We start from the raw sequence: 25,008 nt of genomic DNA on the forward strand, positions 1-25,008 counted from the left end.
TAATGAACTGTAACTTTTTCCTTTCCATGAGATTACATAAAAGAGAAAAAACATTTCATCTGAGTAGAGTCTTTGTTACAAAGAGGAACAAGAACACATAATATACTTTTATGTTATGAGTGCCTGAAATGCAAAAACCATTCCTCTTCTTTTGCTCATTTATAATAATACCTGCTGTACAAGATGAATATAAATGTGATCTTCTGCCTTTTTGTCAAAAGTACAGTAACTCCAACTGTTAAGTCTACTAACAGGTTTCTTTTTCTTCTTAGAACTTCAAAAAATAATCATCAGAGGGGTACATTTATTAGAAATACTGCTGTAAACTTGAATAGCAATGTGATTAAAAGCAATATTGCAATGAAATGCAATTTAAATAGTGAAATTTCACTTCTTTTTAAAGTATTTTTAAATGGCACAAAGCCAGAGGATTGTGTTGCTATCTACTGCACTTTTATTTTCATTTAGTTTTTTTTAAAGTCAATTTCTAAAGCAAACCATACATAGCCCCCCCCCACACACACACACACATCAAAGAAAAGATTTACGAAAGAACCACTAAAGACAACATATAGACTGTTTTAAGACACCACAAGGGAAAGGTATGACATCTTTACTTAAAACACTGAGATGGTGGTGTAAGTAAAAGTATTTGCAGCTAAGTATAAGGAAAACAAAGGTCATGACAATCTGGTGAAGTTCATGAGAAGTGCATGCACATTCTCCACATGACTTTACACAACAAAGGGTTAAGAATCTGGGCTGTGGAATAGGGGGGAGTTGGGTAGCAAAGCTTACTACAGAGTTTGTGATCTTGGTGAGGGGGCTCACTTCTCTGAGACTCAGCTTATTCATTTGAAATAGGGTTAAATATACTGGCAATACTGACATTAAAGGGTCGTTGTGAAGACTGCATAAGGTTAAATTTGTACTGGTACAGAGTAGTCAGTTCTCACTAAACCTTTTGCTCTCAATATACATATAGGAACCTTGTTAGGCATGCACATGAAGAAGCAGGATGTCCTTATTAGAAATGAAACCCTGGGGGCCGGGCAGTAGCACAGCAGGTTAAGCACACATGATGTGAAACACAAGGACACAAGGACTGGCATAAGGATCCCAGTTCGATCCCCCAGCTTCCCCCCTGCAGGGGCGTCGCTTCACAAGCAGTGAAGCAGGTCTGAGGTCTGCAGGTGTCCATCTTTCTCTCCCCCCACCTCCCCACCATTCTCCTCCTCTTTCAATTTCTCTCTGTCAGATCCAACGACAACAGCAATAACAACAAGGGCAACAAAAATGGGAAAAACGGCCTCCAAGAGCAGTGGATTTGAAGTGCAGGCACCAGAGATAACCCTGGAGGCAAAAAAAGAAAGAAAGAAAGAAAGAAAGAAAGAAAGAAAGAAAGAAAGAAAGAAAGAAAGAAAGAAAGAAAGAAAATCCCGTAACATGCCATAGTCAATTATACACCAACTCTTGATTACAGTTCACAAGAAGGAATCTCTGCCTCACTGTACAGCCTAGGAACTTCACCCTACTCAAGGCAACATGTCAGTGTTTCTATTAATTGGAAATGCTTGATGGTTGAGGAATTTGGCATGGACTGTGCCAGGTGTAGCCCTTTTTAGCAAGATAACATAGCAAAGATGTGGAGTTGAAAGACATCATGTGTGCTCTTAGCCAAAGTGTGAATTAATTTTCTGGTAAAACTGCTTTATAGACAGTAAGAACACCAATGGGGCTCCAGCTTCTCTGCACACAAAGTGGATCTTACTATTTCTAAGAGTCTTCCATTTAAATAATGAAGTTTGAGAGTACCAAATGACATTTCACAGACTGGTTTTCTTTTCATTAACCAAGAAACCTACCACATGAGAAATCTGCAAACTTTCTAGTGTGTTTGTTGTGGAGCCAGTCTCATGCAAGTGCTATTTTACCACTTCCAGGTTAACTTTTTCATCCAGATAGAGACCTAACAGTTCTGAGACTTTAAATGCACAATGGCACCCCATGAGTTGCTGGAGCCAGGACCAGGGCTGTGTACATGGCAAAGCATGTACTCTACCAATGAGCAATCTCTCTAGCCCAAACCTGCACTCTTTCTGTGAAGAGGCAGAGAATAACTATTTTGGGCTTCTGAGACAGCTAGATGGTCTCTGTGGTGCCTACTGAACTCTGCTGTTCACTATATAGTGTAAGGCAGTCAGACAATAAATGCATGGCTGTGGCTATGCTCTAGTGAAAATTTTACTTATGAACACTGACATTTGAATTTCAGTCCTTTTTTCATGTCATGAAATAATCATCTTTTGAGCTTTTATTTTCACCAATGTCAATACAAAAGTTATTCTTAGCAAAGCTGCAGGCAGGACTTGACCCACAGACAATAGTTTGGAAAAAAGAAAAAGAAAGGAAAGATGCTACATTTGGGAGCAAGAATCACAGCATTACTAATCTGAGTATCCAGTAAATCTTTTATTACTGGATTGGTACAGACTTTACAGTAGAACTATACAAGAATGACCAGCAAGGTTATTACCCTGTCATTGCAATGCTGACACAAATTTGGGGACCTCGAGTGTAGATGACCTGAACCCACATCACTTGGCTGTGCTTTAAATGTATATTAATATGATTCTGATGAAGTAAACTTACGTCTGATTACTGTTGGAGGTTCAGTTTCCATCTCTACTTGAGATGTAGGCAGAATGTAAGCATTGTCACCTACAGAACCTTTATAGTTCATGCAATGATCAGAAGTAGTAAACTGGCTTGCCTCAAGAGAAGGTATGGTAAATAGATATCCCCAATTTGAGACTAAAGGTCATGCCACCATTGAGAAAATGACACTAAGAATGTCATAAGAAGTTGGGGGGAAGGGCAGGGATAAATAACATAATAGTTATGCATACTCTCATGCCTGAGGCTCCGAAGTCCCAGGTTCATTTCCCATACCAGTAAAAGCCAGAGTTGAGCAATGCTCTGGTGTTAAAAAAAAAAAAAAAAAAAAAAATGAGGACCATATATACTGTATCTATTTGTTTTAGGTAATTTACAATGAACTTTTTTTGAGAACTTGTTCAAAAAAGATCCATGTTGACGGAGGTTACCCACCTCCCTCTTTTTTTTTTTAACTTGTTGATGTGTACTTTTTTTTCTTTAATCAACAAAATTTTTATTTTTTTTTCTAACTTAGCTATATGTGACTACCAAGCAGTTTCTTTTCATCTTGCCTCAGGCTCAACTGTGCACCTATTATTATGACAGAGAAATCAGCTGTCATCAAATGTGAATGCCAAACTTGGTTGCCATCCTACTCCCTTGCCTAAATATCAGAGATAAGAGAGGTGGTGTCCTGTCTGCACTCTTTCTGGAAAGTGTAAATGGAGTGCTAATCTCAGGACTGAACAACTAACCTCAGGACTGACCAACAGCCTTTAGTGTCCCCTGTAGTCAGACAGGATACATTCCTACAGAATATGTACCCTTGTAAAAGAATCACAACACAATGGAAAAATGGTCAACTGATTATCTTCCTTGAGTATCTTCCCAGAAGCCCAGTTCATTCATCTTGGAGACAGATGTTTCCTGATCAGGGTTACAGAAGCTGGATATCCATCTTTTCATTAACAATGTCCCTGTACTCTGGAGCTGGCACTCTAATGCATGAGCCATCATATATGCTTTCTCTTCTTTCTTTTTTTTTAGTATTTTAATATATTTATTTATTATTGGATAGAGGCAGAATGAAACTGAAAGAGGAAGGGGGAGAGAAAGAGAAGGAGAGAGACAGAGAGACACCTGCAGCCCTGCTACACCACTCGTGAAGCTTTCCCCCCTGCAGGTATGGAACGGGAGTTTGAACCCGGGTCCTTGTGCACTGCAATATGAGCACTTACTTAACCAGGTGAGCCACCACCTGCCCCGCCTCATGTATACTTTCAAATGATGAGAGGTAGAATATTTGGAGAAGGGAGTCGGGCGGTGGCACAGCGGGTTAAGCGCACGTGGCACAAAGCGCAAGTACCTGAATAAGGATCCCGGTTCGAGCCCCCCGGCTCCCCACCTGCAGGGGAGTCGCTTCACAGACGGTGAAGTAGGTCTGCAGGTGTCTATCTTTCTCTCCTCCCCCTCTCTCTTCCCCTCCTCTCTCCATTTCTCTCTGTCCTATCCAACAAAGATGACATCTATAACAACAATAATAATAACTACAACAACAACAAAAAGACAACAAGGGCAACAAAAAAGGAAAATTGAAAAAAAAAGAATATTTGGAGAAAGGGAAAGTACAGGCTATTTTGATATTATACAGCAGGCAAACTTAAAGAGAAGTTACAAAGGACTTCCCAAGAAAATAACTTCTTCATTCTACTGTTTCCCACAGGGAGATACAGATTTCCTTTTTAATTTGCTATAAAATCAGGGTATTTTAATGTCTTCATTTTAAAAGCTGCTTTATATGTTCAGACACTAATATGCAAACAACCAATTGCTCCCATCAACTTATTTCATCTGAATTAAGTTTACAGATCATCTTTGGGGAAAAAAAAAGTTAATTTGTTTTCAGACCCATTTTTACCTTTTTTTTCCTTTTTGATAGAGATAGAGAGAAACTGAAAGAAAGGGATGAGGTAAAGAGGGAGAAAGAAGGACACCTGCATCACTGCTTCCCAGCTCATGACGCTTCCCCTGTAGGTGAGAACTGGGGAATCTGAATCCAGATATGTGTGCATGGTAAGATCTGTGCTCTGCCAGGTATGCCACCACCATCTCCCTTTGTCTAAATTAATAGCTCTCCCCAAAACATTAACTTTTTGAACAATCTTGCCATGAATGAGTTGGCAAAAATAAGCTGCAAGATAAAGAATAACAAAAGACAACTATCCCAGTTTAGTAGTTTTGCATTTTGGAGGTAAAGCTGTGTAAAGGAGGAGACTACAGAAGCTATGGACATTCATCCTAGATAGTGAACATACATTATTGTGTATACAATTTTCAGATAACTATGACTCCTGAAGCCAAATCAAGTTCTCTGGGTCCCATGAACTGAATAAATAGAAAATTAGGGAATCAGATCTAGTAGGCTTATGTACACCAAAAGCATTAAAAGGAATTCCACTCCTTATTTGATTTAATATTTTAATTAATTAATTTATTATTGGATCTCAGAGAGAAATTGAGAGGGGAGAGGGAGATACACCTGCAGCCCTGCTTCACCACTCATGAAGCTTTCCCCCTGCAAGTGGGGACATGGGACTTGAACCTGGGTCCTTGTGCACTTTAATGTGAGCACTTAAGCAGGCACGCCACTGCCTAGCCCGATTTAATTTTCCCCCCATTTTGTTGCCCTTGTTGTTGCCATTGCTGTTGGATAGGACAGAGAGAAATTGAGAGGAGGGGAAGAAAAGTGTGGAGTTGGGGGCTCAAACTGGGATCCTTGCAGGGGTCCTTGCGCTTTGCACTATGTGCGCTTATCCCATTGCACCACTGGCCAGGCCCCTATCTGATTTAATTTTTAACCCCTACAATGATCCTGGAAAATAGTATAACATTAAAAAAAAAAAGTTATAGCACTTACAAAAAAAAAAAAAGGTAAGGAAAGTTAAATTCTGGGAAGTAAAAAAATTATTGCAAGATTAACCAATATTCTCACACCTTCATTTGGAATGTACATCCACAATCATTAACTGGAGAAGAATAAAAGAAGTCAGGGTCATATTCCTAGACATTGCCCAGGATGGGGAGTTTATAACTTTTAATGCTTTAATCATAGTACCAAGTTAGCTGTATGTTTCTTCTGAACAAGAGAAATGGTAGTAATTTAACACCAAAAATATCTGTTCTTGGTAGAAGACAATCTTAACCAAACACAACAGTCTAGACTATTGATAACTTAAAAAGATATTTTATTATTTATACACCTTTCCCATATTGGGATGGTATTCTCTTCCCTGATCCAGCTTTATGGTTCTTCTGCTAGCCATGACACCACCTCCACAGAAATAATTAGGATCCACCTGCATATCAGATTTCAAGCTCAGGCAGAAAACAAAACAAAACAAACAAACAAACAAACACATTAGTATAGCCACAGGCCCTTTAGAATATAACTAAAATATGCCTACTAGCTATCTACAAAATGGAGGACCCCCTAACTCTTCATCTGCACTAATCCAGCCTTTAGGTCCATAATTGGTCAACAACTTGCTTGGCTTTGTATGTTAACTCTCTTTTCAGCCACCAGGTTTCAGATGCTAGCATGATGCCAACCAGACTTCCCTGGACAGACAACCCCACCAATGTGTCCTGGAGCTCTGCTTCCCCAGAGCCCTTCCCCACTAGGGAAAGAGAAAGATAGGCTGGGAGTATGGATCAACCTGTCAACATCCATGTTCAGCGGGGAAGCAATTACAGAAGCCAGACAGACCTTCAATTTTCTGCATCCCACAATGACCTAGGGTCCATACTCCCAGAGGGCTAAAGAATAGGAAAACTATCAGGGGAGGGGATGGGATACAGAGTTCTGGTGGTGGGAACTGTGTGAAGTTGTACCCCTCTTATCCTATGGTTTAGTCAATGTTTCCTTTTTATAAATAAAAAAATAAATAAGAAAATATATTTTATTTCTTAAATAGTCCAACATAAGCTATTTGTGGGGGGGGGCACTGTGAATACTGAAAATGCTCATTTGATTTTTAATATTTCAGAAATCCACCATTAAAAATCGATCAAAAACTGCCTAAATTAATAACTTCAGTCACTACTTCAAGACAGGAGGAAGAGTTGAAAGCAATCTGGCAGTTTGAGCATCCTCTAAATCAAGGATGGGAAAACTCTTTCCTGCCAGAGGCCATTTGGATATTTATAACATCATTTGTGGGTTATATAAAAGTATCAAGATGAAAATTAGCACTTGGTATTGTCATGAAAAAAGCTCCAGTTGCCTTGGTAGGGTCAGATCTAATGACTTCATGAATTGTATAGGGCCAGTCAGTCAGATGTTCCCACTTTGCTCTAAATGGTTCAAGCAGCTAAAAAAGAAAAACCAGTGGGAGTCGGGCGGTAGTGCAGCGGGTTAAGCGCACATGGCACAAAGCTCAAGGACCAGCATAAGGATCCCAGTTCCAGTCCTGGCTCCCCACCTGCAAAGGTGTCGCTTCACAAGCAGTTAAGTAGGTCTGCAGGTTTCTATCTTTCTCTCCCCCTCTGTCTTCCCCTCCTCTCTCCATTTCTCTCTGTTCTATCCAACAATGACATCAATAAAAACAATGACAATAAATACAACAATAAAAGAAGGGCAACAAAAGGGAATAAATAAATTTACAAAAAAGAAAAACCAACAAAACCATCTCTAAGAATCAATAAAGACCTGATAAATCAGAAACACCAAACCCAAGGCCTTCATGTCCAACTAGTTAAGAGATTTTAGATCGTGTTAACACTTGCTGATGGATATGTCTGAATCGAAAACAAGACAATAAAAAATAGATTCAGAACACTAAATCTGGTTGGGTCTCAGTCCAGATTAAGTTGCCCAGTGAAATCATAATACATTTATTCACCCTCTAAATTGAATTACAATAATTAGCACCTTGTCTCATAGATTTAGAGATTTGATGGGAGCTGTATCCACACCCAAAGTACGAAAATGAAGAACAAGAGCAGGTCAGGTCCTCTAAAGCTCTACTTCAACTGCTTCCTACAAGTGTTACCACCTAGTGATTTTAATTTTTTAAGCCCAGGCAGGCTGCCAATGCAACACCAAAACCGGACTAACAACTGATTTTTCCTATTGCAACATCACCAGCAATTCCTGTGCTTTCCCTCTCTTTCCTTTGCTATCAAACAGCAACACTCATTCTCAAACTCAACTAATTTGCTCTATAATGTGCTTCAACTGGAAGCTCTCAGAGCTACTACTCGTCTGACTCTTTCTTACAGTGCCAAGAGGCCAACAAGTGGTTATTTAAAACAAACAAAAAAAACCCAGCAAATGTGAAAAGACAGAAACTAGAATCAAGAAATGTGGAGACAGTAATGTACTAGACTTTAAAATGTTATAGTCACCACAGCTCTGCTTACTTTTTGGCCCAGGACAATAGCTATGCCAAAATTAACGGCTATGTGTGTATGTGTGTGTGTGTGAGAGAGAGAGATAGATAGAGAGAGAGAGAGAGAGAGAGAGAGAGAGAAGAAATGGAGGGAGGGAGAGAGAAAGGAAGGAAGGAAGGAAGGAAAGAAATGTGGGGTGGGTGTCCCCCAAACATTGTGTATATAAAGCGTCATCCAACATCATGTTCTTGCTATCATGAAACAATAACCTGACCTGAACCTAACGGTGAGAAGCCCTCCTGACTACCACGTATTCAATTCTGATACAGGCATCACATACCAAAGTCAGGCTAATTAACAAAGGAAAACCAAAGTAAAGTTTGACATCTCTTAGATATGCAACTTTTATCTAAAGCACACATTTTGCTACAGATTTTCCCTAGAATACTCTTCTGATTCCACTAGGTATGGACCCTAAAGGGTTGTTGAAAGATATATAGTGCAGTCTTTTTCCGCACTGATCTTGGCCATCCACTGAAAAAGCTGGCCTAATGCTCTCTTGAGTTGTGAGGATTTTTTAAAACCATCTTCAACTTTGTATCTTAACATCTCACAGAAATTAGGCTGTAAAATTCTAAATTTCTAAAATCCAAAATTCATAGGTGGGGTAGATAACACACTGCTTACGCAAAGAGACTCTCATGCTTGGGTCTCAGGTTCAATCCCCTGTACCACCATAAGCCAGAGCTGAGCAGTTTCTGGTTAAAAAAAAAGAAAAAAGGGAGTCGGGCTGTAGCACAGTGGGTTAAGCGCAGGTGGCGCAAAGCACAAGGACCGGCATAACGATCCTGGTTCGAACCCTGGCTCCCCACCTGCAGGGGAGTCGCTTCACAGGCGGTGAAGCAGGTCTGCAGGTGTCTTTCTCTCCTCCTCTCTGTCTTCCCCTCCTTTCTCCATTTCTCTCTGTCCTATCCAACAACGACAACAACAATAATAACTACAACAATAAAACAACAAGGGCAACAAAAGGTAATAAATAAAAAAGAAAAAAAAAAAAGAAAAAGAAAGTTGGGCGGTATCACAGCGGGTTAAGTGCATGTGGCGCAAAATGCAAGGACCTGTGTTAATGGCCCTGGTTTGAGCCCCTGGATCCCCACCTGTAAGGAAGTCCCTTCACAGACAGTGAAGCAGGTCTGCAGGTGTCTATCTTTCTCTCCCCCCCTCTATCTTCCCCTTCTCTCTCCATTTCTCTCTGTCCCATCAATAACAACAATAACTACAACAATGAAAAAACAAGGGCAACAAAAAGGAAAATAAATTTTTTAAAAAATTCTGCTTGCCAGCACAACAGTAAGGTTTCCTTTCCAGAAACCCTTCAAACACTATGGAAATAATTCTGAAAGTTGGAGTCCCTTGCTCCAGAAGAAGGTCAGGCCTGAAGGGATCTAGGTTACACTCACTGCCAGTCCCAGTTCAGTGAGCAATGCAGATGAGCTACAGCAGGTGGCCTCCCTCCACTGAAGGATTCCAGGGAAACTCCTCAGAAACCAGCTTTCCCAATTGCTCAGTTCCTCCTGGGTGGGCATCCTCTGGTGGTAGTGATGGTGAAGGGGATGGCTACAGTATGCTGAAGTCTGCCCCAGGAGAAGCTGGCAAGGAAACTTGCCTGGGCTTTGCAAAACTTCATCAGGAACTGGACTCACCTTCTCGACAGAGCCCCATGACTTCGCGATTTTTTCCGAACTCCTTGAAACTTTCATCCGACTCCGTCCCTAAGAGACACACACAGGGGAGGGGAGCAGCAGGTCAGTGGCTGGGAGGGCGACCCACACTGTCAAATGACAGCATCTCTGGCCCCCGAGGGTGCAGGCCACTGGCTGAGGAGGGAAACCTGTGCTGGGAGGTCTAGGAGCAGGAGCAGGAGCAGGAGCAGGAGCAGGTGCAGGTGCAGGTGCAGCAGGAGCAGGAGGAGGAAAAGGAACAGAACAGGAGCAGGAACTGGAGCAGGAGGAGCAGGAGCAGCAGGAGGATCAGGAGCAGGTGCAGCAGGATCAGGAGCAGGAGCAGGAGCAGGAGCAGGTGCAGGAGCAGGAGCAGGAGGATGAGGAGCAGGAGGATGAGGAGCAGGAGCAGGAGCAGGTGGAGGAACAGGGGCAGGAGAAGCAAGTGGAGAAGCAAGAGGAGCAGGAGCAAGAGGTGCTGCAGTAGCAGCAGCAGCAGGAGGAGCAGCAAGAGGAGTAGGAGCAGCAGTGGCAGGAGGAGGAGTAGGGGGAGGAGGGGGAGGAGGGCGTGGACACTCACCATCCTTCCCAGGAAGTTTGGAAGCTTCGACCCACAAATTCCACGACTGCCCCAGCATCGCTTCGGGACTGGGCAGCGGCCTGCGCTCCCCGACGGTCGCCATTGCGGCGGCGGCCGAGGTGGAGGCGACGCCAGGGCCGCCGTCCTCCGGCCGTGGGCGCCGCGCCGGCGGCTGCCGCTGGGGCTGCGGAAGCTGCTGTGGCTGCTGCCGGGCGGCCGCTGCTCCGCCTGCCGCTCGGCGCGGCTCCCCCCTGACGTCATCTGCGGCCCGCTCCGACATTCTTTCCGCTCCTACAATGTAACAAAAAGGGGGAAAAGAGTCGCGCGGGGGCAGCTTTTAAGGAGGCGCCGGGGAGTTCCGGCGGCGTGCACGGCCCACGGGCCGGGTGGGGCGCCTGACAGCGCCCCGGGCCTCCCTGCGCGTCCCCCCCCCCCCCCGCTGACTCCCGGGCCACCCCCCGCCCGGGGCGCAAAGTCCGAGGCGCGGGCTCGCTTTCGCTTTCGCCTCCCGCGCCCCCGCGGGGGCGGGGGCCGCTCGCCGGCCGCCGGCACCGCGACGCGGGGTCCCCGGCTCGCCGCTACGCCTCCCGAGACGCGGGACCCGAGACGCGGGACCCAGGCCGGTGCCGGGAGACGCCGCCGCCCCCGCCCCGCGCCCCTTCACGGCCGCACGCGGCGGGGAGGTGGGAGACGCGCCCCGGCCCTCGGGCTGCCCACCCTGAGGCCGCTCGCATCCCTGGGCCGGGCCCCGCGGCCCCGCTCCTTCCTTCCGTCCGCGCGTCCGTCCGAGCGGCGGCGCCGGCCGGCTCCCTTAAGCGGAGGCGCCTCCCGCCGCCTCCTCCCCCTCGCCAGTCCCTCCCTCTCAGCTCGCTCCGCGAAGTTTGCACGTCAAGCCCCCAGAGCCGAGCCAGGGCCAACTCGGAAACGCGACCGCCTGTGGAAGCGCCGGCCGGCCCGGGGCACCGTCCACGGTCGCCGCCGTCGGGCCCTCGCGGGGGCTGGAGACCCGGGCCGGCAGAGGCCGCGCCGAGCTCTGGGCTCCGCTAGCTCGTGGAGGCCGCGCAGCTGTCAGGAGCGCGAATGGGAGTCGCGCTAAGATGCGGCCCAGGTGCCGCCGGGAGTCCTGGCTGAGCCTGGGGGACTTGAACTTCTTGTCCAGCGCGAAAAGGAGTGGGATGGAGCGGAGGACAAAGAGCAAAATACCTTTACGTCCTGGAAACACTAACAAAATTTCTCGTTCACCTTCCTTTGCTCCTTTAAATGATTCATTCATCCCATTAAAAAAAAAAAAACATTTAAAAATCGAATTCATTTTAAATTCAAGCTATAAGTGTTTTCCTATTTATGGCTGCTGGACCAAGGACTAAAGACAATGTACAACATTCCTAGAATATGCGTTTATAAGACTTTTCTTTCAGATATTGTTCACTAAGCATTGGGCCATGAAACTTAGCACCTTGCCCTAAAACACGCGCATGCTCGTTAAAGTTTTCCTTACGTGATAGGTTATAGTAGGTAAAATAAAATGTTACCTAATGGACTAAATATGTTAAGTACTTGAAACAGTAGCAGACTACAACAAATATTCTACACTAAACACTTTGAATAAGAGTTCATATAGTTAACTCACACTGAAGTGAAAATCTTAAAACAAGGATTCTAATCAGATATATGTTTCACATGGCAGTAATATCAGCTATCTGCATTTCTATAACACCTGCCTTCTTACACGTGCTTTGGTTGGTTCACGTTGTGGGTTTTGTTTGTAATCAGGCATCTAGTGTGATCCAGGAGGCCAGTTCCTCTACTAAAAAAAAAAAAAAAAAAAAAGCTTACAGAAACAAAAGTACTTAAAGGGGAGTAAATTTTGACAGGAAAATGCTGCTGCAACCTAAATTTAATGTAGGACTTTTATAAAGGTCTAGTTTTTAATTTACAAAACTAGAAAAAATACAATTTTTATTTTAAGATTCAGAAATACGTATAAAGGGCTGGAGAGAATAGCAATATGGTTATGAAAACAGAACTTGATGCCTAAGGCACCAAAGTCCCAGATTCAACCCCCAGCACCACCAGAAGCCAGAGCTGAATTGTGCTCGTTAAAAAAAAGAAAATTGTTTCTGGATTGCATGAAAAACTAAGTTCCAAAAACTAAAACTATAAATGCTTCATGTTCTTATCTGAAGAGCAAAAACAAAATAACCAAAAACAGCGGAAATGTTTGATATGGTAAAAACATTCATTTCTGGGGGCCAGGTGGTGATACACCCAGTTAAATGCACATATTACCAAGCACAAGGACCTGGGTTTGAGTCCCTGCTCCCCATATGCAGGAGGTCTGCTTCACAAGTTGTGAAACAGGTCTGCAGGTGTCTTTCTCCCCCTCTTCCTATCTTCTTGTACCCTCCCAATTTCTCTCTATCTTATCTAGTAATAATTAAAAAATTAAAAAAGAAAAAGCAATTAAGATGAATGAAAATTGGAGTTTTATGTAATTTGGAGGATCCATGGGGGGAAAAAAGCATGGGGCCACCCTAGACGTTATAATATCAGCATTGAGTTTTATAGAAAGCCAGACAAGAGATGGGGTAGATGGCATATTAGTTATGCAAAGAGATTCTCAAGCCTGAGGCTCCAAAGTCCCAGGTTCAATCCCCTGCACCACCATAAACCAGAGCTGAATACTGCACTGGCTAAAAAAAGAAAAGACAAAGAAAAAAGAAGGCCAGAGTAGATAAACTTTGTACATATCAACAGATACTAAAGAGAGCTTGTCTCCTGGGTAGAGTACATGAGAATGAAAATAAGGGAAAGAATGGTGAAAGTGAAACACAACCCTGCTCAAGACAACTGCTTGATTTCTCCCTTGTTTACATATGAAAGTACTTAAAAGATTCACTAATAAGACTTCTAGCCATCAGGGGTAAGCATAACATTTTATAATACTTGTAACTATCCTTATGATGATAACTATCCTTGAAACCTCTCCTCGAAATTTTCTTCTATTGTTTAACAAATAAAACACAGTGCATATTAAAATGAGAGAATAGAAAGCATCGGAGCCAAGTAGTGGTGCACCTGGCTGAGAACACATGCTACAATCCACAAGGACTTGGGTTCAAGCCCTTGGTCCCCACGTGCAGGGGGAAAGCTTCACATGTTGTAAAGCAGGGCTTCAGGTGTCTCTTTGTCTTTATTTATCCAATAAATAAAGATAATGCCAAAAAAATTTAAAAAAAGAGAGAAACCTTAAAAAAATATTAAGTACCCTCTTAACAGTCAATGAGTTATTAAGAGACATTACTAAAAGCAGCTATCAATTATTGAGCATTTATTAGGTGTCAAACACAGTTGTATGTGCCTTAGGGCATTATAACAATTAATAAAAACATGTTGAAATCAGCTCATACACTGCCTTTTCCAGTTATAATCTGTGTATCCTGAACTAATTTATCTGTGCCTCAGTTTCCTAACCTGTAAAGCAAGAATAAAGTCAGGTGTTTTTGTTGTTGTTGTTGTTGTTGTTAGCTGTTTTTTGTTTGCTTGTTTGTTTGTTTGAGGATTACATAAAAAGACCCATGCAAAGCTCTCAGTACAAATAACTCTTACATCAAATGAGCAACTGGCTCAAGCAATTCCATTCTAGGAAATCTATTAGCATGTGGGGCCAAGAGAATGGCAGGCAATTCCTGGCATTGCCCCACCATTCTCTCCTGCAGACAATATATTTTATCACACTTTTTAAAAAAGGTTTTTTTTAAAATCTTTATTTATTTGATAGAGACAGTCAGAAATCAAGAGGGAAGGGGTGATAGGGAGAGAGATAGAGAGACACCACACCCGTACTACTGCTTCACCACTTGCAAAGCTTTCCCCCTGCAGGTAGGACCAGGGTCTCAAACCCAGGTCATTGCACTTTGTAACATGTATGCTCAACCAGGTGTGCCACCACCCAGGCCCCTTTTATCAGACTTTTCACCCATAGGAAAATTCTAACTTTGACCAGAGAAAATAGCACAATCAGTGGAGTTTGGCCGTGCATCCCTAGGACTCCTGGTTTGACCTCTGGCACTGCATGTATGAGCTGATCTCTGTCGTATAAAATTCTACCTCAGATGACATTAAAAAATAATAATCTTTTAAAAATAAGGGGAGAAAAAAAAATAAGAGGAGAAGTGAAGAAAATTCTAAACCCCCTTCTAGAAAAGGCAGTGTCTGGTTGGTATTCATAGTTGGCCTGGGTTCCCCAATAGTTCAAATGAGTCATCAATAAAAGTCAAAACTTCCAGCTCAGAAAGTGCAGTACTTTTATATTCAAACTTAAGCGACATCTTAAATGCTGCTTTTTGTTTGGTTACCCTTTTTTCTATCTAAAAAAGATTAGCTAGATAGAAAAACAGAGAGAAGAGATACAGAAATAATCATATATAAATAAATGCAAGAGACATCACATTCATGAAGCTTCCTCTGGTGCTCCCATGTGGTACTGGCAGTTGGAGCACAGGCCCTTGGGCAAAACAAAATATACATTCTACCAGGTAAGTTATGCCCCAGCTTCCTCCAAAGTATACAAAGGGCACTATCTATAAATAAAAATCTAATAAGAACTAAAATATATGATTATTATTATCTTTTTTAACCAGAGCACTGCTTAGCTCTGGTTTATGGTGGTGGTGGGGATGGAACCTGGGACTCTCGAGCCTCAGGCAGCAGAGTCTCTTTGCATAACCATTATGCTATCTACTTCCACCCAGAATATATGATTTTATCTACCAGGTTATAATAACAACCTGGTGATCTCTTATCTAAATATTCTTTCTCTATACCCCAAAATATAAAAACATGACTGATACAAGTTACATTCATTTGATTAGTTATTTTAATGTAGCGTGCTTTATTTTCTATCAGTGAGCTTGTTCTCCTGCCACTGTACCTCTGATGACAGCTCAAAGCTAAAAGGGTCATCAGTATCCATTTGTATAGATAAATGATGTTTTATAAGGTTTGAGTAAAAGTGAACTCAACTTCAAAAATGATCCTGGACTGTTGGCCATATTCTAAACTACTGCTGACCATATACAAAACTACTAGTTTAGGTACTAGAGTGAACAACAAAGTACTTTCCTGAAGGTATGAGAAGAGATGAGGTAGCGGGGTGAGGGGGCTAGTTCATCAGAATGCTCTGTCACCATTTACTAGGTTGTATGTGGCATAGGAACTAGGCCATTAGAAGTGAAACACTGCCAAATTTTGAGTATTTCATCCCTTCTGAGGTTGTATTTAAAATATGGCCTGACTTCACGATCCAAATTTAGGGATGTTCCTAGTAGATGCCAAGGGTAAGAAGGTCTCTCTTTATAAAAACAATTCTTTACTCCACAGATCTGCTTGCAAAGGCTTCTTTCAAAGAAAGTTAATCTTTGTAGTCTTGAAATCTGGGTCTAATATAAAATGGCTGTTCCCTAATTTATGAACTGTTTAATAAAGCTAATTAATTCTTTAAATAAATAAGTAGATTGGGCCAGAGAGAGCACTCATCAGGCAGGATGTATGCTTTGCCAAGCACATGGCCCAGGCGTGGTGTCTGTACCACATGGGAGAAGCTCTGGTACTGTGGTTCAGTCAGTCCAGATGTGAAAATGTGTAAGTGTAGGCACTAGCTCCACAAACATATACATATACATACATACACACATACATACATAGATATATACATACTTACATAGACAGGTAGATAAATCAATAAAATAGTTTCAACTGTGCAAAACTTTTTTAAACTGTAAGACTCTATATAACCAGTCTTTTCAATTGGGGGAAAAAATGTTCCCAAAACAATATTTGGTAAACTTGAAAATCAGAAACTATAGTACATTATCTGTACAAATTACAGAGTCAGCAGTCATTTGAGTACTAAGAATCTCAGATCCACTGAATTAGGAATGTGTTGTCTTTGGTTTTTTTTATTTCCTCCTAAGATTGACTAAGTCTTTGTTCAGGTCTTCTTCTTTGGACACATTTCTTTCTTCTCCAAAGTCAGGGCCTTTTTGCAAATGGGAGTATGGCAGTGAGGTCAACCATGCTCCCTCCAGTGAATTATTAGTCTGTCATTAATACATCAGTATGCCAGTAGGGGGAGAACAGTGGATAAAGGAAATTGAATTCATGAGCTCAGTAGCTGGAATTGCTGACAGTCAAATGCAAAATTAGGAATAATATGAATAGCTATGAAAGTGGAGTCTGAATAGTGACGCACGATTTTTTTTCTTTTTAAGATAGAGACAGGCAGAGAGGCTGAAAGACACCACAGAACTGAAGCTTCCTTCAGTGTAGCGTAGGCCTGGCTTTAACCTGGGCCATGCAAATGACAAAGCAACACACTATCCATGGCATGATTTAAGAAAATAAAAAAATAATAGATATATTATTATGAGAGACAGAGACATAGGATAAGGGGAGAAGGAGAGGGAAAGACCTGCAGTTTCAGGAATGGTGAAGCACTTTCTCACTGTCTCCATCTCCCTCAGGTATCTCTTTCTCTCTGTCTCTATCTTCCTCTCCCCTCTTAATCTCTCTCTGTCCTATTAAATATAAATATAAAAAATAAACAAAATGGGGTGAGTCAGTGGCACATCTGGTTAAGTACACATATTAGCAAGCACAAGGACCTGGGTTCAAGCTTTCAGTCCCCACCTGCAGGGGGATACTTCATGAGTGATGAAGTAGGACTGCAGGTGTCTCTCTGCCTGTTCCCCCAGCCCTCCCTATCTTACCCTCTCCTCTCAATTTCTGTCTGTCCTATCAAATAAGAAGGAGGCAAAGGAAGAGAAGGAGGAGAAGGAGGAAGAGGGGGAAGAGGAGGAGGAGGGAAAGAAAATGGAAAAATGGCCACCAGGAGCAGTGGGTTTGTTGTTCAGGTTTCAAGGCCCAGCAATAATCCTTGTGGCAATGGAAATAAATAAATAAGGGGAAATTATGGGAACACAGGACAATGGCTATGCAAAAAGACTCTCACGCCTGAGGCTCTGAGGTCCCAGGTTCAATTCCCAGCCCCACTATAAGCCAGAGCTGAGTAGCACTCTGTTCTCTGTCTCTCTCATCAAAATAAATAAAATATTTTTTAAAAAATTGGGGGCTGGTTGGTGGTGCACCTGGTTGAGTGCTCCTTACAATGCACAAGAACCTGGGTGTGAGCCCGCAGTCCCCATCTGCAGGGGTAAAGTTTCACAAGTGGTGAAGCAGAGCTGCAGGTGTCTCTCTGACTCTCTACCTCCCCTTCTCCAATAAACAAATAAAGAAATTTTTTTTTTAAAGTTTAAGAAAAAGAAAAATGACCACTAGAAGTGGTGGATTCATTATACAGGTACCAAGTTCCAGAGATAACCCTAGTGAAAACAAAATAAATAAACAAATAGACAAAGCCATTCTACAAACTGAATTTCAAATTCTTACACATTTGGCTTGTTTCTTAGTCATATGTATATAGTTTTATGTAAATCCCCCAATAAAACCTTCATCAGTAATAACAAACTATTTGAAATGAAAAGTATGAGCACACAAGGTAACTTTGAACAATTACAATCATTTCTAGGGTCTGAGTAATGACTTATAGTCTTAAACTTATGACAAATTTTATTGAAAATCTTAATATAAAGCTTTTTGATTACGTAACCTAAAAAGACTTAAGTTCTAGGAAAAGAGTGGAAATTAGGGCTAGCAATCAGCTATAAAAAGAACTCTATAGAGTTATAGTACACTGCCTCAGATGCAAAAGTTAAAACATCATTAACAATAATTCCCTATGTCACCTTTATACTAATACAGTTATCATGGAAGTGACTGTAAATAGCATTATCCTATGGGTCTAGCAATTAAGAGCCGCTATGCCTAGATTAAATCCATTTTATCAATTAGTAGCTATATAATCTGGGGAAAATAACCTCTTTGTACCTGTTTCCTAAGTAAAACAGGAGTTATTTTCTTTATGAGGAACATTAAGAAAGTTAATAATGCTTAAGTACCCTATATGTGTTAGCTATTGTTATTAGTGCTGTTCCTATCATAAAGTAGCCCCAATTCTAGCCTATCTGCACTATATTATCAGGTAAATCTCTCAAAATGAAGAACTGTTTTAGTTATGAGGGATTCCCTGATTGTAAATTCAACAAACAAATAAAATAAAAACCCTCTCTCCCAGCACTTTAGCTAAAAGTGCTAGACTTAGCCTCAGCCCCAATGCCACTGACACAGGTACACTACAGTCCAGTCCATAATTTCAAACGTGCTTCCCCCTCCAACTCCCAAATCTTTGTTCATATGGGTCACTACATCTGTAATACTCTCCCTCCCTCTCTTGGCTGAAGCGCTATCATTCTAGTATGTCCATTCTCAACTTTCTTTCTTTTTTTTTTGTTTTGTTATTGCCTCTAGGATTGTCACGGGGGCTCAGAGCCTGCACTATGAATCCACTGCTCCTGGAGGCTATTTTTTCCTTTTGTTGACCTTGTTTATCGTTATTGTTGGATAGGTCAGAGAGAAATCGAGACGGCAGGAACTTTCTTTCTTTAATAAAGTCCTTTGTGGTCCTTTACAATAACCACATGGCAGTTCGTCCTCATCTCTAGATCATAAAACTTCATGGATTGGGGTAAAGAATATATACTCGGAAGTAAAAATATCAATGAAATGTATGTACAGTCCTTCAGAGATCAATAGTTTACATTCCCAACATCATGTTGTTATATGGAATGAGAAACCTACCCTTAAAAAAATGATAAGATGTGTGGTGGTCAGGTCCCCACGATGCTTTAGAACTGAACTATAGGATCGACAGTGCAGCTACATTAGTAAGAGAAAAGGAGTAATGGATCTGTCTTCCTCCTTTTCTCAGCAGTTTCAGCTCTGAGCGAAGTCAGAAATTTAGTAAACATCTCCCTCATGGCTTTTCTACAACCTATGATGCACCCTGGTCTAGCAATCCACCAGGGCCTGCTGTACTTACTACTTCCCTAAAAACAGACTGTTCCACAGATTGCTTCTGGGAGGCAGTGGCAGCAGAATAGCAAGTGCAGGTGAGCTGTTTAGATAAATTAGACTTTATTTAAAAAATCACTGTACTTTAGTGCTCTAAAAGCCATCTCCAAGAAAGCAGAAACCCACTGAATTAGAAAATATTTAGGAATCACATCTTTGATAAAGTACATGAATATACAATAATACATAAAGAACTCTTGGAGGGGCCAGGTGGTGGCGCACTTGGCTCAAGCGCCTGGCCCCACCTGCAGGGGTAAAGCTTCATGAGTGGTGAAACACGGCTGCAGGTGTCTGTCTCTCTCCTTCTCCCCTCTCAATTTTTCTCTGTCTCCATGCAGTAATAAATAAATATTAAAAAAAAAACACTCTTGGAGCTAAAAAAAAAAAAAAGCAAAATCTAACTTTTTAAAGAACAAAGGATCTTAATAGATATTTCTCCAAAGAGTACATAAATGAACATGTTAACAAGCAAATGGGAAGGCGTTCACCATCATCTGTTATTAGGGAAATGCAAATTGAAATCACAGTGAGACACCAATATATACCAGGCTCCATAACTATTAAACACAAATAACAAAAGAAAATGACAAGTGTCAGCAAGGATATAGAATGACAGGAAACTGGGTATTGCTGGTGGGAATATAACATCAGACTGTCTCAGTATAAAACAGTTTGACAGTTGTTCAAAAGGTCTTTCACAGGGGGCAGAGTGGTGGCACAGCAGGTTGATTACACATGTTACCATGGGCAAGGAGTTGGGTTCGAACTCCCACTCCCCACCTGCAGGGAGGAAGCTTTATGAGTGGTTAACAGGAGTTAGTAGGTTGTTTTCTATGCATAGCTATATGTTTCTTTTTGCAGTACCAAAACATCTTACACAGAATTATAATGCAATACAGCAAATTTACTTCTAATACATATTCAAGAGTACTGGATATAAATAAGAACTCAGTAGTTTACATACCAAATTCCACAACATTATTCACAATAGCAAAAGGTATGCTATCTGAGTGTTCACCAGCTGATAATGGATAAATAAATGAAGAAAATGTGGTATATCCATCAATGGACTAATATTGAGTGTTTTAAGGCTGAAATATGCTACAACATAAATGAAACTTAAAAGCATGTTAAGAACAAGAAGTCAGACACAAAGGGGGCATGAATGACTAGATTTCATGTCTGTGAAGTGGAAAGGCAAACCCATAGAGGGAAAAAGTAAGTCAGTGCAAGGGTCTGGGGAAAAGGTGATGAACAGCAACTATTTCATGGAAACTGTCTCCTTTTGAGGGTGATGGCAATGTTTGGTACCTAGACAGAGGTACTGATTGCACAACATTGTGATTATGCTGAAATGATTAAATTTAATTCTTTAGATGGGTAAATTTGTGGTATGCAAATCATTTCTCAATAAAGCAAACATTAAAAATGAGTCAATATGGGAGTCAGGCAGTAGCGTAGTGGGTTAAGCACATGTGGCACAAAGCACAAGGACTGGCATAAGGATCCTGGTTCGAGCCCCCGGCTCCCCACCTGCAGGGGGTCCGCTACACAAGTGGTAAAGCAGGTCTGCAGGTGTCTATCTTTCTCTCCTCCTCTCTGTCTTCCCCTCCTCTCTCTATTTCTCTCTGTCCTATGCAACAAGGATGACATCAATAACAACAATAACTACAATAAAAAAATAACAAGGGCAACAAAAAAAAGGGAATAAATAAAAAATCTTTTAAAAAATGAGTTAATACTAAACCTTGGAAATTTTTATACAAAAATCTAGATTAACTTCTTTTTAGAAGCCTCTGCTCTTTTACCAGGGGCTATAGGGCCCTCATGATAACCATCACATGGAGCTGATAAAGGTCATAGGACCCTGTAACTCTGAACCCTAAAGCACACTCTTTGTCTCTGCTTTAGCAGACTTCTCTGTAAAAGGAGGCTCAGAGCAGTTATTTTGCCTCATGGAGCTGTTAGGAGTCAATTAATTGTTATGGGGATTAATGAGTTAATATGCCTACAATTCCTGGGATGTGATAAGCGCTCATTAGGGGTTAACTATTTTCACTTTTTATAATACCTCATCCTCCTAGTAATAGTGTAAGTGGGATGTATGTAAGTGTGTATGTATGCATGTATGTATGTATTTTTACCAAAGCACTGTTCAGGTCTGGATTATGGTGGTGGTGGGGGGGTTGAACCTGGGACTTTGAAGCCTCAGGTATGTATGAGAGTCTCTTTGCATAATTAAATTGGTATAAACCCCCACCCTTATTTACTTACTTTATTGCCACCAGGGTTATCGCTGGGTCTTGGTGCCAACACTACGAATCGACTGGTACTGGCAGCCATGTTTTCCTTTTTTTTTTTTTCACCTCAGTAATTGTTTCATTATTATTAGATAGGACAGAGAGAAATTGAAAGAGGACAGGGAGATAGAGAAAGGGCAAGTAAGATGACACCTGCAGACCTCTTGCAGGTGGAGAAGAGGGGCTCGAACCCAAGTCCTTGTGCTTGGTAATATGTGTGCTTAACTGGGTGTGCCACTGCCAGGCCTCTGGTAAATGGAATTTATATTTCAGTTTTTTAAACAAAAAATATAGCAAGGTTTATTTAGTACTTAAATAAAAAAGAACATCAAGATACCAAATTCTTAAGCAACAGAAAAATACTCTGATCAATCCCAGCATCCCTGTATGAATATCATGGACAGCACTGAGGGAACTATGGTGAAGTGGTATTTTGTATTTCTCTCTCTCTCTCTCTTTAAAAACAACAACAACAAAAAGGTAGACTGTATAAAAATTAGTACAAGAGATAGCGCAACAGTAGTGACTCTGCCTTGAGTTCATTTCCTAGCTCAGGAAAAGAAAAGTCCATCTATGCATATATCTCTACACGTATGGGGAACAGGGAATGAAAAAACAAAATGTAATTAAAGGAAATTTTTATTGTCATACATATTTATATACTATTTAAACTACCAGTTTCACTAAAATATAATTGACATATAAGGTTTACAATGTGATATATATATATATTAGCTGACATAGCCATCACTTTACATAGTTTAATAAACTTTTTCAACATACTCTGCCACTTAAGGAAGACTGGTTCTGAAATGAGTGCAGCATAGAATGTTCCTAGCTCCTAGTTCCACAGAATGCAAGCTCACACCTATAGGGACGCTGAGGTTACAGAGGCTCCCGTGCTGAATATGGGCCCTAAATCAGATCAATGGAGTTTACAGTTAACAGTATTTATATGCTTTCCCCATATTTTGGAGCTACTCTCTGCCTTGATCCAGCTTTCTAGTCTTATTTCCAACTCTGACACCATCTCCCTAGACAATACCTTTAGCCCACCTGCATGTTATCTGCATGTTATCTCAGGCAAAATTTGTAAAGTCACAAGCCCCTTGGAATACCTAAATAGACCTCCTAGCTTTTTCCAAAACGGAGACCTCAAATCGCATCTGCTCTATTCTTACCTTTAGGTTCCTGATTATTAAGCAATTTGTTCTGCTTTATATCTTAATGCTTTTCGGCCACCAAGTTACAGATGCTACCATGACACCAACCTGACTTCCCTGGGCAGATGACCTCATCAACGTGTCCTGGAACCCCACCTCTCCAGGGCCTTGCCCCACTCGGGAAAGATAAAAACAGGCTGGGAGTATGGGTTGACCTGCCAATGCCCATGTCTAGTGAAGAAGTCAGATCTTCCACTTTCTACACCCCATAATGATCCTGGGTTCATACTCCCAGATGGATAAAGAATATAAAAGCCTCCGATGGAGGGGATAGGATGTGGAATTCTGGTGATGGGAATTGTGTAAAAGTGTACCCCTCTTATCCAATGGACTTGCTGATCATAATTAAATCAATAAAAAAGTAAACTTTTATAACCAGGAAAAAAAATTCAAACCTCTAAATCAAATTTCTTTCTTTCTTTTTTAACCAGAGCACTACACAACTACAAAAGTGATGCTCTGGCTCACACTCTCTCCCTCCTTTTTTCATCAATAAATATTTTAATAATTTTATTTTTTAGGGAAATTTATTTATGGTGCCAGATGGTGGCGAACTGGTTAAGCAAACATATTATAGTGTGCAAGGACCCAGGTCAATCCCCTGGTCCCCACCTGCAGAGCGAAAAGCATCATGAGTGGTGAAGCAGGTCTGCAGGTAGGTGTCTGTCTCTTTCCCTCTCTACCTGACCTTCCTCTCTCAATTTCTTTCTGCCGCTATCAAATAATAAAGATTTTAAAAAAAGAAAATTTACTTATTACATATGAAAAAGAGTTTCATATGAGACAGAAAGAGAAGCCAGAGCACTATTCTTATATATATGGCATCAGGGATCAAACCAGGAGCCTCGGGTATAAAAGTCCAATGTTCTACTAAGTGAGCCACTATGACCAGTTTCAAGTATACAATTTAGTGGCATTTAGTACATTCATCATGTGGTGCAACCATCTGGACTATTTGGTTAGACAATTCCATCACCCCCAAAAGAAAACCTGTATGAATCAAGCAGTTATTCTTTATCTTTCATTTCTTCTTCAGGCACCTAGAAACCACCACATTTACTTTCTGTCTTGACAGGCTTGCTTATTTTGGACATTTCACGTAACTGAAACCATATACTATATAGTTTTTTTTTTTTGCTTCAAGATTGTTGGTGGGGTTCAGTGAACTCACTGCTCCTGGAAGCTGTTTTTCCTTTTTGTTGCCCTGGTTGTTTATTGTTGTTGTTGTTATTATTGTTGTTGTTATTGCTGTCATTGTTGTTGGATAGGACAGATAGAAGTGAAGAAAGGAATGGAAGATGGGGGGGGATAGGCATCTGCAGACCTGCTTCACCGCTTGTAAAGCTACCTACCCCCCCCCCCCCCCCGCCCGCAGGTGTTAGAACCGGGATCCTTGCCCCAGTCCTTGTGCTTTGTGCCATGGGTGCTTAACTCGATGTACTGACCCCCACTATACAGCTTTTTAAGTCTATCTTCTTTCACTAAGCATAATGTTTTAAGAGGTTCATCTGTATTACACATGTACTGGTAATTTATTTTGCCCTTTGCCTATGTACTATTCTATTGTGTGACTATAGTACTATTTGCTGTTCAATCAATTTATGGGCATTTGAGTTGTTTCTACCTTTTGGCTACTGTGAATAGCTAAATACCATTATGTTTTACTTTTCTTCAGCTTCATGACCTAAGAGAAGTAAACTATCGTTTGAATTTTAGATCAACTTTTACCTGAGCTGAACTTAGTCCTCATCTCCCATTAAATTCCTTTAAATAATAAATTGAGTTCCATAGCCCTGTTTAGGTTGACTTGAAATGTTTTCTTTTCCATAAGTAGATGTTAACATTGAAAAAGTTAAGAAAAAAATCATGTAAGTGAAAATTCAGATTCTTTAAAATCTGGACACTGGCAATATTATCTCTTGCCTAGAATTTTGCAATAGTCACAGTTTAACTGGCCTCACTGCTTTCACTATTTTTTTTTTAAGATTTTATTTATTTATTAATGAGGAACAGAGGAGGAGACAGAAAGAGCCAGACATCACTCTGGTACACATGTGCTGGGGATTGAACTCAGGACCTCATGTTTGAGAGTCTGATGCTTTATC

The 25,008-nt window shown here is 41.3% G+C and overlaps 1 protein-coding gene across 8 annotated transcripts in view; it reads right to left on the reverse strand.

The window, feature by feature from the left end:
• Positions 1-25,008, reverse strand: part of ATXN7 (ataxin 7) — a 178,071-nt gene that overhangs the window by 109,254 nt on the left and 43,809 nt on the right. For 7 of the 8 annotated variants that reach the window (XM_060202974.1, XM_060202971.1, XM_060202972.1 and 4 more), the window contains 2 exons: positions 10,351-10,641; positions 9,753-9,821 (listed from right to left, as the gene is read on the reverse strand). In XM_060202974.1, the coding sequence (XP_060058957.1) occupies positions 9,753-9,821; positions 10,351-10,630 (349 nt within the window). In that variant the 5' untranslated portion in view covers positions 10,631-10,641. Of the gene's footprint in view, positions 1-9,752; positions 9,822-10,350; positions 10,642-11,067; positions 11,183-25,008 lie in introns of those variants that run through there. The other variant, XM_060202978.1, reaches the window with a different exon arrangement.

The sequence above is a fragment of the Erinaceus europaeus genome, chromosome 12, assembly GCF_950295315.1.
Source record: "Erinaceus europaeus chromosome 12, mEriEur2.1, whole genome shotgun sequence".
Classification (NCBI taxonomy): Eukaryota; Metazoa; Chordata; class Mammalia; order Eulipotyphla; family Erinaceidae; genus Erinaceus; species Erinaceus europaeus.